This window comes from Scyliorhinus canicula, chromosome 1 (genome assembly GCF_902713615.1).
Source record: "Scyliorhinus canicula chromosome 1, sScyCan1.1, whole genome shotgun sequence".
Lineage (NCBI taxonomy): Eukaryota > Metazoa > Chordata > Chondrichthyes > Carcharhiniformes > Scyliorhinidae > Scyliorhinus > Scyliorhinus canicula.
Genome location: NC_052146.1, coordinates 178,724,005 through 178,739,040, shown reverse-complemented (window position 1 = coordinate 178,739,040; position 15,036 = coordinate 178,724,005). Strand labels below are relative to the sequence as shown.

Here is a 15,036-nt window from a genome sequence, read left to right as displayed (position 1 = left end):
TCTATGATAAGGAGATATTAGGGCTATGTGGTGATTGTCTCTTTAAGGGCAACACAGCAGAGTAAGGGTCACCTGGCCTGGGTGACCAATCACGACTCAGAGTGGAGAATCACCCCAGAGGGTGGAGTTTTCTTAGACAGAGGCATTCCAGACCTAGCAACAGATATGTTGCTGCTCCCGTGGATCCCTTGTAAACAAATCCCTTGTTGTTGGCTAATGAACTCTCTGAAAGTGCAGCATTACTGACTATGGCCAAAAGCTTCTTCAGTGAGGTAGGTTTTAAGCAGCATTGTATAAGAGGTGGAGAGTTTTAGGCAGGAAATGCTAGAGCAGGGACCAGGCAGCTGCAGGTATGCCTGTCAATGGTGGTGCCAAAGGAAACAATGATACACAAGAGACCAAAACTGAAGAATTCTGTTGCTAAAGCACTGGTGCACATCAATGGAGTCCAAGTGTCTAAATACTTGCTTGAAAAAGATGGCTGTAGTTCAGCTTTGGACAGCATGAATATTGTAAGGGACGTATTATAATTTTTAAAAATGGTAACAAAATTATTTTAGTTTTGGTTCCGATTCAAGTGTAGCAAGCGTCTTGATTAAAGTGGCACTTAGGAGATTGAGAGAGAAATGCCTCCTGGTGCTATTGATCACTTAGGAAGTGGTACACTGCATGAGAAAGCACATCAAGTTCTTGGCAAGCTTTACAAACAGCATCACATGGATTACTGCCTGACAGTTGAGACTGTTCACTGATATTGCTGAGCTGCAGCAATTGGTTTCAAGAGAATTGTGCAGGCCTCAGAATGCGCAAGGACGAGACTATGACAAGTGTGTGATCAACTCAGGGTGCTCTCTAGGTGTGGGTGGCTCAGAGAATATTGAAGTGTGACTGGGGTGTGAAACCGGCTGCTAATTCAGTGTGAGCCCCCTTCATACTCTCATCCAATTTCACCCCGTGTTTTCTCCTGTAGTTATTCTCCTGCAGTTAGGTCCACTACGATAAAAATGAAATGAAAATGAAAATCGCTTATTGTCACAAGTAGGCTTCAAATGAAGTTACTGTGAAAAGCCCCTAGTCGCCACATTCCGACGCCTGTTCGGGGAGGCTGGTACGGGAATTGAACCGTACTGCTGGCTTGCCTTGGTCTGCTTTAAAAGCCAGCGATTTAGCCCAGTGTGCTAAACCAGCCCCACCATGGGCGACATGGTGGCCCAGTGGTTAGCACTACTGCCTCACAGTGTAAGGGATCTGGGTTCAATCCTGACCTTGGGTAACTGTCTGTGTGGGGTTTGCACATTCTCCCCCGTGTCTGCGTGGGTTTCATTCCACAGTCCTGTCGTATTCAATATTTTCTCCGCTTCTTGACTGTGATAGAGAAATTCAAACAGCATTCATTAGGTAAGCAAAACTGAACTTTATTTACGAATTAGAACTGACTGCTAGCAGTAAATGGCTGAGACTTGAAGTCGGAAGGCAGTCAAATACAAACTGCTTGGTCCGTCCCAAGTCTGCGATAGTACAGAAGAATAAGGCGATTTTTATACATTATAGGATCAAGATAACATGAATACAACTTGGTCAGGAATTTAATCAAAAGTAAAACATCAGTAATAATCGTTACAATGGCGTCACCTTGCTGACCTTTAGGGGAATGGAGTTTCATATCATTATCTTGTCTTTGTTTTAAGAAAGGGACAAATTTGTTTACGAACAGGAAGAGACAGCTTTTCAGCTTGGTATTTATTGAGACTGCTTCTAGGTTCATGACGAACAAGCCTTATCTTAGAATTTCAGAGTCACCCTGTTCTCAGGTCATGTTGACCTCGGCTGTATCTGTGTATTTTGTATCTGTGTCTTAGGTTAAATTCAATTGTACCAAGAAGACTTGACTAGTTTTCCCATCATGCCATTATTTGCTTCACACAATACCGCAGTACAAAGATGTGCAGTTTAGGTGGATTGACCATGCTAAAAATTGTCCTTTCGTGTCCAAAGACCTTGTGGATAAAAGACACATTCAGTAAACCTTTTCTTCAATCAGCTGCTTTAAAACAATTATGGTTGCTAGTCAATATCCTGTGACATTGTCCACGGAGATCCTAAGGAAGAAAGAACTTACATTTATATAGCACCATGCAAGACCTCGGGGCATCCCAAAGCAATTAGAGTAGGTGCAATGTTTGAGTGAAATTGAGTTAGAGGCCTAGCGACATTCCGACCAAGGTGTGCCGATTAACTCAACGTCCATTTCAAAGTCGCAAACTTCATTTTATATTTCCATTATAAATTAATTTGCAACAAAAAATCTGCCCATGAAACATTGCTACATGGCATTACCAGCAGCTAAACAATGACCTCTTCAGTGGTAGGTGTGCTATTACAGTTTTTGCACCACAAACCTGCCAAGATCGGCAGTATTGGTCTCCAATTGAATAAGGAAAACGCACTGCTATATTAGTGCTGATTTGGACAATTTAACATCAACCCTTAATTGTGCAATTATGTAACTGTGAGGGGCATCATATGTGTCGACAAGGACAGTAATCAAAAGGACCAGGATTCGTGGCAGACTTCCGGTATGCTGGAAGTTCCCCCTCCTCTGACTTTGGTGGGACCCACCATGTGGTTGAAGGCTGCTACCCCCGGTGAAATAAAGAATTCCAACCTGCAGCTGGGCACAACTCAGTACCACCCTGAGGGGGAGGGGAGTGCCCATTCAAAAGAAGTGACTCGAAACTCCTGAAAATAAACCATTTAAAGAAAAGGTTTTAAGGCAGGTTTGCACTTTTGAAATGGGACTATTCATATCATAAATACATCTTTCAGCAAATAATAAGTATTTTAGTACAATGAACTGTCTGAGAAAGGTGCACACATTTTCAAATGGGAATGAAATGATGCAGAAAGACCATAAAAATTTGAAGTTGGGCAGTCAAGATATCTGCTGCTCTCACTGCCACCTAATGTCTGAAAAGGGCAACTACTGGATTCTCCGGTGTGTGTGTGTGCTGACTTGTGAGAAGGACAATTTCAGAGCACAAATTTATAAATTCATGCTTGGGGGCACACTTAAATTGCCACATATCCATCCACCTGTCCATGAATATTAATTTGTCAGCTCAGCAACTTAAAAATGCTTCACTAAAATGCCAAACTTCATCTCAGTGATTTCAAGCAACACCGTGACAACCGTCTCGCCCATCAATAGCCCCTTCTTGAGAACAGACCTTTGGGAAAGTGTCTGCGTGTTGACCAAATACTCTTGACGAATAATTTTGGAACCTATCTTGTAGACATTCTGAAGAAGCCTTGTGTGTCAAAATAATGAAATGGACTCCCTCTACGGATAGGCTGACCCTTGGAATCTCACAGTTATGTCTTTGATATTGAATGTATTTATCCAAAAAATGTTGGGCGGAATTCTCCGCAACGCCCGACGCCGTCGTGAAACTCGGAGTGTTTCACGACGGCGTCGGAGGCCGCTCCTCGCCCCCTATTCTCTCCCCCCCCTCCCCCCCCCCCCCCGGTGGCTAGGAGCGGCGTTCCATAAATCTCGGCCGCCGAGAATGACGCGGCCGGCGGCCCCTAATTGCGTCAGCCGCGCATGCGCAGGTAGGCCAGCGCCAACCCACGCACGCGCGGTTGCCGTCTTCCCCTCCGCTGCCCCGCAAGCCGTGGCGGCTTGATCTTGCGGGGCGGAGGAGGGGAAAGAGTGCATCCCTTGGAGACGCCGGCCCGACGATCAGTGGGCACCGATCGCGGGCCAGTCCCCTCCCGAGCACGGCCGTGGTTCTCGCTCCCCTGTCCGCCCCCCACAAGCCACAAACTCACCTTTGACGCCATTTTCACGCCGGCAGCGACCAGGTGTAGTTGCCGCCGGCGTGAACTGGTCGGGAACGGCAGGCCACTCGGCCCATTCGGGCCGGAGAATCGCGGGTCGCCGTGAAAAACAGCGACCCACGATTCTCCGAGCAGCGTGTCGCAAAACGCGACACGCCATTTTGAGGGGGGGGGGGGAGAATCGCAGGGGGGGCCAGAGCGGCCCTCCCATGATTCTCCCACCCGGCCTGGGCAGCGGAGAATCGCGCCCGTTGTTAAATGTTTTCCACCTTTTTTGATTCTTTTTATATACTTTAACATTCACCACTCAAATTAAAACCATCAGATTCATTAAATCAAAATCCAGTAGCAGTAAAGGCAAAAACTTGGTCTCTCGCATGTTGTCTGAAATGATGCAGTTTGCATTCTTTTCAATCACTGAAGTTAACATTTGACTGCAACAACTCTCAAAATTGTCTTCAATCGAATACAACATAGTATACAATGTGAAAGTATGTTTTGCAAATCTACAACATGGCCTAGTCTGACTCAACCTAATTCCTCCTTTACTCACCAAATCCATATACAAACCCATTCCCAACATCATTCCTCCCACTCTTACTTCCAATATCAACTCGCATAATCCCAATCCCAATATCAACTCCAAAACTCCCAAAGGCTCAAGAGCCCACTTCCAAACCAACTTGCAATCCCACTCCTAAGTCCACTCCCAACCCGATTCCTAAACCTACTTGCAATCCCACTCCCAAACCTACGCATGAAGCTAACCCCAAACTCATTCACAATCCCACTCCCAATGTCAACCCTCTCGACTCCATTCCCTTAACATTAAACCTCCCCGCTCAACACGTGTCAGTCCTCCACACCCAACACCTTCTCCAGACTTGGAGCAGTGCAGATTTCTTGGAGGTTTGTGGGGCTCGAGGGCAAGATGGCACAGTGGTTAGCACTGCTGCCTCACAGCACCTGGGACCCAAGTTCAATCCCGGACTGTGTGGAACTGCACTTTCTCCCCGTGTCTGTGTGGGTTTCCTCAGGGTGCCCCCGGTTTCCTCTCACAGTACACAGATATGCAAGTAAGGTGGATTGGACATGCTAAATTGCCCCTTGGTGCCCAAAGACGCGCAGGTAAGGTGGGATTGCAGGGATAGTGTGTGGGTGTGGGCCTGGGTGGGGTGCTCTTTCTTGGGGGTCAGTTCAGACTCAATGGGTCGATTGGCCTCCTTCTGCACTGTAGGGATTCTATGGATTCTAATGGCCTTACAACGGTAGTGAAGGTTGAGTACATGGAAGGATTTGAAACCAAGCATGAGAATTTTTGAAAATAGTGGCATAGCCAGTCCAGGTGCCAGTATAGGTCAACAACTACATGAGTGATGGGTGGACATGACTTAGTGGAAATTAGAATTTGTGTTGCAGAATTCTGGATGAGCTTAAGTTTATGTACAGCTGGCGGCACGGTGGCACAGTGGTTAGCATTGCTGCCTACGGCGCTGAGGACCCGGGTTCGAATCCCAGCCCTGGGTCACTGTCCGTGAGGAGTTTGCACATTCTCCCCGTGTCTGCGTGGGTTTCACCCCCACAACCCAAAGATGTGCAGGATAGGTGGATTGGCCACGCTAAATTGCCCCTTAATTAGAAAAAATAATTGGGTACTCTAAATTTTAAAAAAAAGTTTATGTACAGCTTGAACATTAGATTGATGCTTCGCTTTTTGAGTCGTACCACTATTCCAGAAGTGTGGATTTTCATTTGAGCAAATACAACAGCTGAATCACAGGATAGTATTGTTATGGGTCGGGTTTAGAGAATCCCAAAGTGTATCACGGAGTTCACCTGACCCACAACTTTTAATAGATTGTGGTATGGGGAGCACACGGCCCACTCTACAGGTATGGTACAGCAGAAAATGGACCAGTGGTTTTCTTAAAACAAAACAATGTTTATTCTATGAACTCAAGTTAACCTTTTTAAAACAAACAGTGAATGTCTTAGCAACCAGTAAATCAAATACACCCCCCAAAGAATACAACACTAAGTAATCTGTATTCTGATTTTAACATCAAAAAACGTAACAAACCTTCAAACAGGAGCACATTAGGGTTTACATTCAAGACTGAAAACATTTATAATTCTTCTGAATTCACCAAATAATTAAGAGATAGTCCTTCATGGCAGAGATCAATAGCAGTGCAGCTCACAGACACACCCAAGCTTTTTCAAACTGAAACTAAAAAAAACAGAAGTGGAGCTCAGCTCCACGTACACTCTGCCATCACTCCAGTAACATGAGCAGCTTCATTTCTTAAAGGTACATTTCTTAAACACCCATTTCTTAAAGGGTACTCTCACATGACAGTATTCATTTTGTTTTTCAATTTTTTTCCAGTTAAGAGTCAATTTAACGTGGCCAATCCATCTACCCTGCACATCTTTTGGGTTGTCGGGGTGAGTCCTATGCAAATATGGGGAACAGGATAGTATTCATAAGACAATGAAACACATTGGGGGGGATTTTCTGTTCTCATTTTCAGTGGGTGCGAATGGCGGAGGGAGGGAGGATCGAGAGGGTTTTTGGGCCTATGGGATTTCCCCGCTCGATTGTCCCCGCTCCCCGCCACAGTCCCCATTTCAATGTGATTAGCTGGAAGGTACTCTCTCTCCTTCAGCAGTGTGATGTCACGCCAGCAGGGTTTGTGACAGGTTTTTAGAAACAGGTAACTGGCAAACAGGACCAGCCAGGAGCACACAGGTAAGTACAGCCCCCAGGGGGGAGAGGGTCATGCCCAGGCACTGCCCCCTGGCATTGCCCCCTGGCACTACCCCCTGGCACTGCCCCTTCTACTGCCAGGGGGCAGCTCCTGGTGAACTTCCATTGGGGAGGTTCGAGGAGGGGGGTTTTCCATATCCTTTCTTTCAGATCGAGGCACATTTAAAGATGGCGCCCTGATCTCTCAGGAGCCAATGTGAGCCCACTCCGCCAGCACGACATCGTGAGACCCACTGATAGGATTTTTTGTTTCAGAGTCTTTAAAAATTGCGTGGGAGAAGCACCGTCATTTTGACGGACTGCACCCTCCACGCCAACGATAATGGCAGCATGTCCCACCTCTTGAACTCCTCCTCCATCTGATCCACAAGCCTGGTGAAATTATGCTTGTGAAGAGTCCCCCAGTCCCTGGCCACCTGCACCCACAGGTACCTAAAACTCTCCCCTGCCCTCCTAAGCGGGAGCCTACCAATTCCCTCCTCCTGGTCCCCAGGGTGCACCACAAACACCTCACTCTTGCCTAGATTTAGTTTATAGCCTGAAAAGGTCCCAAACTCAGGTAGCAGCTCCATCACCCCCGGCATCCCTCCCACCGGGTGCCTTGGTAACGGCGCCGCTGCCGCTCTCCTAAGAGGTATACCACGAGCCCAGTGGTGGCGGCGACCCTAAGAATCTGGGGACAGTGGAGATGGCACAGGGGGGAAATGGAGGCTCCATTAGGTGGAAACCATCAGTTCATCCCGGGGAACACCGAGGGCGGATTTAGGGGGTGGTATAGGGTGGGCATCAGTAAATTGAGGGGCCTGTTTATTGGCGGGAGGTTTGCAGGCCTGGGGGAACTGGAAGATAAATTTGGGCTCCCCCAAGGGAACATGTTCAGATACTTGCAAGTAAAGGCGTTTGCTAGGCGACAGGTGGAGGAATTTCCTTTGCTGCCCTCGTGGGGGGCGATGGACAGAGTGCTTTCGGGGGTGTGGGTCGGAGAAGGGAAGGTGGTAATGCAGGAGGTGGAGGAGTCGTCAGTGGAGGAGCTGAAGGCTAAATGGGAGGGGGAACTTGGGAAGCAGATAGAGGATGGGGCTTGGGCGGATGCCTTGGAGAGAGTCAACTCTTCCTCTTCCTGTGCGAGGCTTAGTCTCATCCAATTTAAGGTGCTGCACCGGGCCCACATGTCCGGGACTAGGATGAGTAGGTTCTTTGGGGGTGAGGACAGGTGCACCAGATGTTCGGGGAGTACAGCGAACCACGCCCATTTGTTCTGGGCATGTCCGGCACTGGAAGAATTCTGGAAGGGGTGGCGGGGATGGTGTCGAGGAAGGTTGGATCCAGGGTCAAAGCAGGGTGGGGACTCGCGATGTTTGGAGTTGCGGCGGAGCCGGGAGTGCAGGAGGCGAAAGTGGCCGGTGTCCTGGCCTTTGCGTCCCTAGTAGCCCGGCGGAGGATCTTAATGCGGTGGAGGGTGTTCTTTATTGTTTCTACTGTTTATATTTTTTCTTTCTTTTTCTATGGTTACTTAACTTAATATTGTGTTAATTTAAGTTGTTGTAAATATGTTTTGTTCATTGAGGATCGGCGAATTTTTATGACTGTTATCATTATTGTTATTGTTGGTATTTTATTGCGGTTCGTTGTTATATAAATACAACATTTTTCAATAAAAATTATTTATTTTTTAAAATTCCGTGGGAAAAGCCAGCAGTGTAGCCTGTGGGGGGCTACACATGTCTTTCCCCGGCCGAGTTGACTCTGGGGAAAAACAATAAGAAAATCCCACACTTAGGGAATAGAGCACAGTAGCACAGTGGTTGCTTCACAGCTCCAGGGTCCCAGGTTCGATTCCCGGCTTGGGTCACTGTCTGTGCGGAGTCTGCACGTTCTCCCCGAGTCTGCGTGGGTTTCCTCCTGGTGCTCCGATTTCCTCCCACAGTCCAAAGATGTGCAGGTTAGGTGGATTGGCCATGATAAATTGCCCTTAGTGTCCAAAAAGGTGGGGTGCAGTTACTGGGTTACGGGTGGTGTGGGCTTGGGTAGGGTGCTCTTTCCAAGAGCCGGTGCAGACTCGATGGGCCGAATGGCCTCCTTCTGCACTGTAAATTCTATGAAACTGCTTATCCATCTAAATAACTTTCCAATTACGTTCATATCGTTCATACTCTTTACATTCATACTCTTTCAGTTTGTTTTCTGCCGTGAGTGCAAGGAAGAGTTCCATGTGGAGGAATGCCGTGACCTCCATATTAGAGACACAACTGTGAACCAGCAGGTAAGAGAGTGAATGCTTGGAAAGGCAGCACCTTCAAATGCTTTTTGGTGCTGCAATTAAAAGCTATTAGTTAGAATTTTTCTCTGATAAAAGAAAACTCTGTTCCTGAATTGTGCATGTATCTTTAAGTATGATGGCTATATTTGTGAAATAGGGTTCCATTTTTATCAAGTCATGAACAGCGGGAATTGATGCATAGGGTAAGAATGTGCGGCTCCATCCATCAAACAGGGACAAACAGATTTTTCCTGTTTCTAAACAATCTTATGCACTTATTTCAGTCCTGACATATGTGAAGGAAAATAACAAATGGCACAGCGTGGATTAGAAAACTATAAATACAGTCAGGGAGATCAAATGATGATGTAAAGCTGTATGGACATTTCTTGAATGGCTTATAAGCATAACTGAACTCCGAGAAGAGATTTAACCCATGAAATATTTCAGGGTGTACATCATTAACTCTCAGGGAATGATATAACATGGAAGAAGGCCAATCAGGCAATCATGTAGTGCTGGTTATTTGGAAGAAAGAAATAATTAGTCGCACTCCACTGCGCTTTCCCAATAGACTGCAAATTTCTCCTTTTCAAGTATATGTCCAGCTCTCTTTTGAAAGTTACGAACAAATCTGCTTCCCTTTCAGGCAGAACATTCTAGATTACAATGGGGTGAAATCTCTGCCGGCGGGATTCTCCACTGCTGGCCACTGGTTTTCCAGTGGCGTGGGGGTGCCTAAAATGGGAAATCCCATTTACCAGCGGTGGGAACAAAAATCCCGCTGCCAGCGATGGCGCGAAACCGAGAAACACCCGGCTGGAGAGCCATGATCACCCTACTCAAACCCACGTATCCACCCTATACCCGTAACCCAACAACCCCCCACCCCTTAACCTTACTTTTTAGGACACTACGGGCAATTTAGCATGGCCAATCCACCTAACCCGCACATCTTTGGACTGTGGGAGGAAACCGGAGCACCCGGAGGAAACCCACGCACACACGGGGAGGACGTGCAGACTCCGCACAGACAGTGACCCAGCCGGGAATCGAACCTGGGACCCTGGAGCTGTGAAGCATTTATGCTAACCACCATGCTACCGTGCTGCCCCTTATTAAATTATTTTCAAAATACAAAAAAAAACAAATGCTGACCTTTCGACGGCCATAACCTGTGAAAGAATAAAGAAACAAAATTGGCATACCTCTTTTTGATGTTTAGATCCCTCAAATGCCATTCAGTATTCCTGTTGTGCAGCTCTCCAAATACTGTTTCTCATGCTTGGTATTTAAATTTTCATCCCAAAGGTTATGGTTGATACACTTAGCACAGCCACCTTGAAGGCTGTACTCAAGAAACAGGACAAATCCAACCCAGCCAATTACCGCCCTATCAGTCTACTCTCCATCATCATCAGTACTATCAAGCGGCACTTACTCAGCAATGGTAGCACAGTGGTTAGCACAGTTGCTTCACAGCATCAGGGTCCCAGGTCGATTCCTGGCTTGGGTTACTGTCTGTGCGGAGTTCACACTTTCTCCCCTGTATCTGCGTGGGTTTCCTCCCACAGTCAAAAGACGTGCAGGTTAGGTGGATTGGCCATGCTAAATTGCCCTTAGTGTCCAAAACAAAGGTTAGGTTACTGGGTTACGGGGATAAGGTGAAGGTGTGGGCTTAGGTAGGGTGCTCTTTCCAAGGGCTGGTGCAGACCCGATGGGCCAAATGGCCTCCCTCTGCACTGTAAATTCTGTGATTCTATGATTCATGGATGCTCAGTTTGGGTTCCGCCAGGGTCACTCAGATCCTGACCTCATTACAGTCTTGGTTGTAACATGGACAAAAGAGCTGAATGCCAGAGGTGAGGTGGGAGTGATTGCCCTTAACATCAAGGCAGCATTTGAATGCATATGGCATCAAGGAGTCCGAGCTACACTGGACTCAATGTGAATCGGGGAAACTCTCCACTGGTTCGAGTCATACCTGGCACAAAGGAAGATTGTTGTGGTGGTTGGAGGGCAATCATCTTAACTCCAGGACATCACTGTAGGAATTCCTCAGGGTCCAAAAAGAAAATGCTGGAAAATCTCAGCAGGTCTGGCAGCATCTATAGGGAGAGAAAAGAGCTAACGTTTCACGTCCAATAATTCTTTGTCAAAGCTAACAGACAGAGAAAGTGGGAAATATTTATACTGTGGAGTGAGAATGAAAGATGAGTCATAGCCACAGAAACCCAGGGAAACGGGGTGCTAATGGACACAGAAACCAAGGGGAAAGAGTGTTAACGGCAGTCCCCAGAGAGAACAAAACATGTGAAAGTTCCTCAGGGTAGTGTCCTCAGCTCAACCATCTTCAGCTGCTTCATCAATGACCACCCTTCCATCATAACGTCAGAAGTGGGATATTTGCGGATGACTACACAATGATCAGCACCATTCGTGACTCTTCAGATAATGAAGCAATCCATGTCCAATTGCAGCATGACCTGGACAATAACCAGGCTTGAGCTGACAAGTGGCAAGTTGCATTCGCGCCACACAAGTGCTAGGCAATGAGCATCTCCTACAAGAGAGAATCTAACCACCGCGCCTTGACATTCAATGGCATTACAATCTCTGAATCCCCACAATCAACATCCTGGGCATTACTATTAATCAAAAGCTGAACTGGACTAACCATATTAATACTGTGGCTACTAGGGCAGATCAAAGGCTAGGAATCCTATGGCGAGCAACTCACTTCTTGACCCCCCAAAGCCTGTCCATCTATAAGACACAAGTCAGGAGTGTAATGGAATAATTTCCCACTTGCCTGGATGAGTGCAGCTCTAATATGACTCAAGAAGCTCGACACCATCCAGGACAAAGCAGCCCACTTGATTGCTCCCACTTTTACAAACATTCAAACCCTCCTTCACTCACAAACAGTGGCAGCCGTGCGTACCATCTACAAGATGCACTGCAGCAACTCACCAACTTGCCATAGACAGCACCTTCCAAATCCATGACCACTACCATCTAGAAGGACAAGAGCAAATACCTTGGAACCCCACCACCTGGAGATTCTCCTCCAAGTCCCTCACCACCCTAACTTGGAAATATATCGCCGTTCCTTCACTATCGCTTGGGCAACTTCCTGGAACTCCCTCCCTAACAGCACAGTGGGTGTACTTACACCTCAAGGACTGCAGCGGTTCAAGAAGGCAACTCACCACTACTTTCTGAAGGGCAACTAGGGATGGGCAATAAATGCTGGCCTAACCAGTGAAGCCCACATCCCATAAGTGAATAAAAAAACATCTTATATGCTTTCCCATTCTCCCTTGAACCATGATTCATTCCTGAACTTGCACAGTGCCAATTGTCTAATTGCTGTCACTCCAACACTCATATTTCTCTGTGTAGTTGTCACACTTCACCATTCTTTGACCATTATTCTTGCAGAATGGTTTTGGGAATGAGTCATGCTTCAAGCTAAGGCAAAATAAATTTGCATGGGTTTGAAAAGACACAGCTACAGCACAGTGATGGATAAGCCAGGTATTGAAGAGAACTGCACAATGAGACCACAGACATGAAGAATTGATCATCTTGCCTCATATGGTGACGAGTGTTCCTGCCCTTTGTGGTGAGGACAGCTCTATTCATTCGTGAGGCGTCTTTGCTTGTTAAAAGTAACACTTGCTTGTTAAAAGTAACTCCACACTGTCTGTGTGGAGTCTGCACGTCCTCCCCCTGTGCGCGTGTGTTTCCTCCGGGTGCTCCGGTTTCCTCCCACAGTCCAAAGATGTGCGGGTTAGGTGGATTGGCCATGCTAAATTGCCCGCCGTGTCCTAATAAAAGTAAGGTTAAGGGGGAGGTTGTTGGGTTACGGGTATAGGGTGGATACATGGGTTTGAGTAGGGTGATCATGGCTCGGCACAACATTGAGGGCTGAAGGGCCTGTTCTGTGCTGTACTGTTCTATGTTCTATGTTCTAAAAAGAGCAGCTAGTTTGCAAGCAAGCCTGCGAACCCTGCATGGGATTTAGAATTAACATGTTTGGTAGCCATGGGTCAGTTTTGACTTCTGGGTATCTAACTAACCAAATACGCCATCCACTTGCCCAATGAGTGCAGTCCGGCATTGTACCCATTCATATTGGGTCAGAGCATCAAATAGGTGTCCTCGTGCAGCTTACTGGATTAAGGAGAACCTTTATCAACCTGCTATCATAGTGTACAGCGGGAGGGGTTCAAATTAAAAGGAGGCATCTCCCAGGCACAGATGGCCTCTGGTGCCCCAGGAAATTTGAAAGTTATCAATGCTGGAGTTATTGGACTTTATGATCTGTGGAGCAAAGCCCACTTGGCACATACTCTCACCATTTCCAGCCTATAAAAGGGATTATGATTCCACAACCTTGATTTGCATATTAAAACAGGTCTACCATCAGTGGGCCCTAAATGGGAGGCCTCTATCAAAATAGTGCCGGCCACATCAAATTATTGATCCTAGTATGAGGCCATTACCACCCTGTAATACCAAGGAGGACGAGTTAAAATGTATCTGAGTGTGTTTTGAACAAGAGACTGTGAGGTAGGGCCCTGCAATACGGTGGTAGTGTTTAAAGTACAGGAGAACAGATTTAGTGGTTAGAAGAGCACAGTACAGCAAATAGTGGAAATCTGAAAGTAACACAAAATGCTGGAACTACTCCGGGTCTGGCAGAATCCAGTGAGAGAAACAGTATTAGCGGCCGCCATTCTCCCAATCGGTAAGTGCTCCCACCAATGGGAAAACCAGAGTGATTCCCGTTGGTGCTGTTCGCGATCTTGATGGCACTCAGAAAAAATTCCATGGCACACCAACGTTCTTGCTGGAACTGAGAAAGGTGGGACCTAATCTCGCTGACAGGGCCTGCTCTCGGAAACCAGGGGAGCATTTTGCAAGGGCGTCCTGATCTGAGCATGCTACTGACCAACCTATCCTCACCCCACCCCCCGCCCACCCTAAACACTGACAAGAGAACTTCCTCCACTTCAGCACCTCCCCATTCTCCCCCACCTCCATCTTATTGTCAGAGGACTTTAATTTTTAGATACTGACTGACTCTTATTAATTCATTAATCTTTATTATTGTCACATTGGCTTACATTTAGACTGCAATGAAGTTACTGTGAAACTCCCCCAGTCGCCATACTCCAACGCCTGTTCGGGTACACAGATGGAGAATTCAGAATGTCTAATTGACCTGACAAGCACATCTTGGGCAAGGAAATCGGAGCAGACGGAAGGAATCCACGTAGAAATGGGGAGAACATGCAGACTCCGCACAGACAGTGACCCTAGCGCTGTGAAGCAACAGCGCTAACCACTGTGCTACCATGTGCCAGGCTGGCACCAGCAATGCCAGGGTATCATTTTTCACAAATGAGTGCCATCCCTTTTTGTGGAGAACAGTATTGAACAGCGCTCGCCCAAAGTCTCCAAGGCAAATGGGGTAGACCCCAACGCCTTGGTTACCTCAGGAAACTGCATATTAGAGTGAGACTAGCTGTCTCGCTCTCATATGCAGATTTGCCAAACAATATGGGCAGGCTTCACATTGCGACCTCTTGCGAGATTTTCATGCATTTACTTTTTTTTAAAATCATTTTGTTGCCATTTTCAACATTTACAAACAGCTATATAAAATGTTAGCCGCGTTTATTTACTATATTGTACAGAAAGGGTTGTTTTGTCCTTCCCTCTGGCTCAGCATGTGGTTTCCCCCAGGCTGCCCCCTTTCCCCACCTGTGTCCACCCCTTTTCTCTCCCCTTCCTCCTCCCTCTCTCTTTTCTTCCCCCGCCAACTTCGGTTGTGTTTCCCCTGTGATTGGAAGGGTGGAGGGGTTCGCCCCCCCCACCCTCCCACGTTGTTCCCTTTTCTGTCTTTCCAGCCTTTTCTCCTCTTCACCCCACTCCCTTCCCACAGGCTGTGCATTCCTATGGTTCCCCCTCCTGTCTTTATTTTCCCTTGTCCTTTCTCTTTTCTTCCTATCTTTCCTGTTCTCCCATCTTACTCGTTGTTGCTGGCCTCGAACAGGTTTTGGAACAGGCCGACGAACTACCGCCAAGTATCTGGGAAGCCTTCCTCTGACCCTCAGATGGTGTACTTAATCTTCTCCAGGTGGAGAAATACCGA

At 47.0% G+C, this 15,036-nt stretch overlaps 1 protein-coding gene across 4 annotated transcripts in view; it reads left to right on the top strand.

Annotated features, from left to right (window-relative positions):
• prkn (parkin RBR E3 ubiquitin protein ligase) overlaps positions 1-15,036 on the top strand; it is a 1,360,483-nt gene that overhangs the window by 1,303,010 nt on the left and 42,437 nt on the right. For all 4 annotated transcript variants that reach the window (XM_038803523.1, XM_038803514.1, XM_038803532.1 and 1 more), the window contains one exon: positions 8,787-8,873. In XM_038803523.1, coding sequence (XP_038659451.1) covers positions 8,787-8,873 — 87 coding nt within the window. The remainder of the gene's footprint in view (positions 1-8,786; positions 8,874-15,036) is intronic.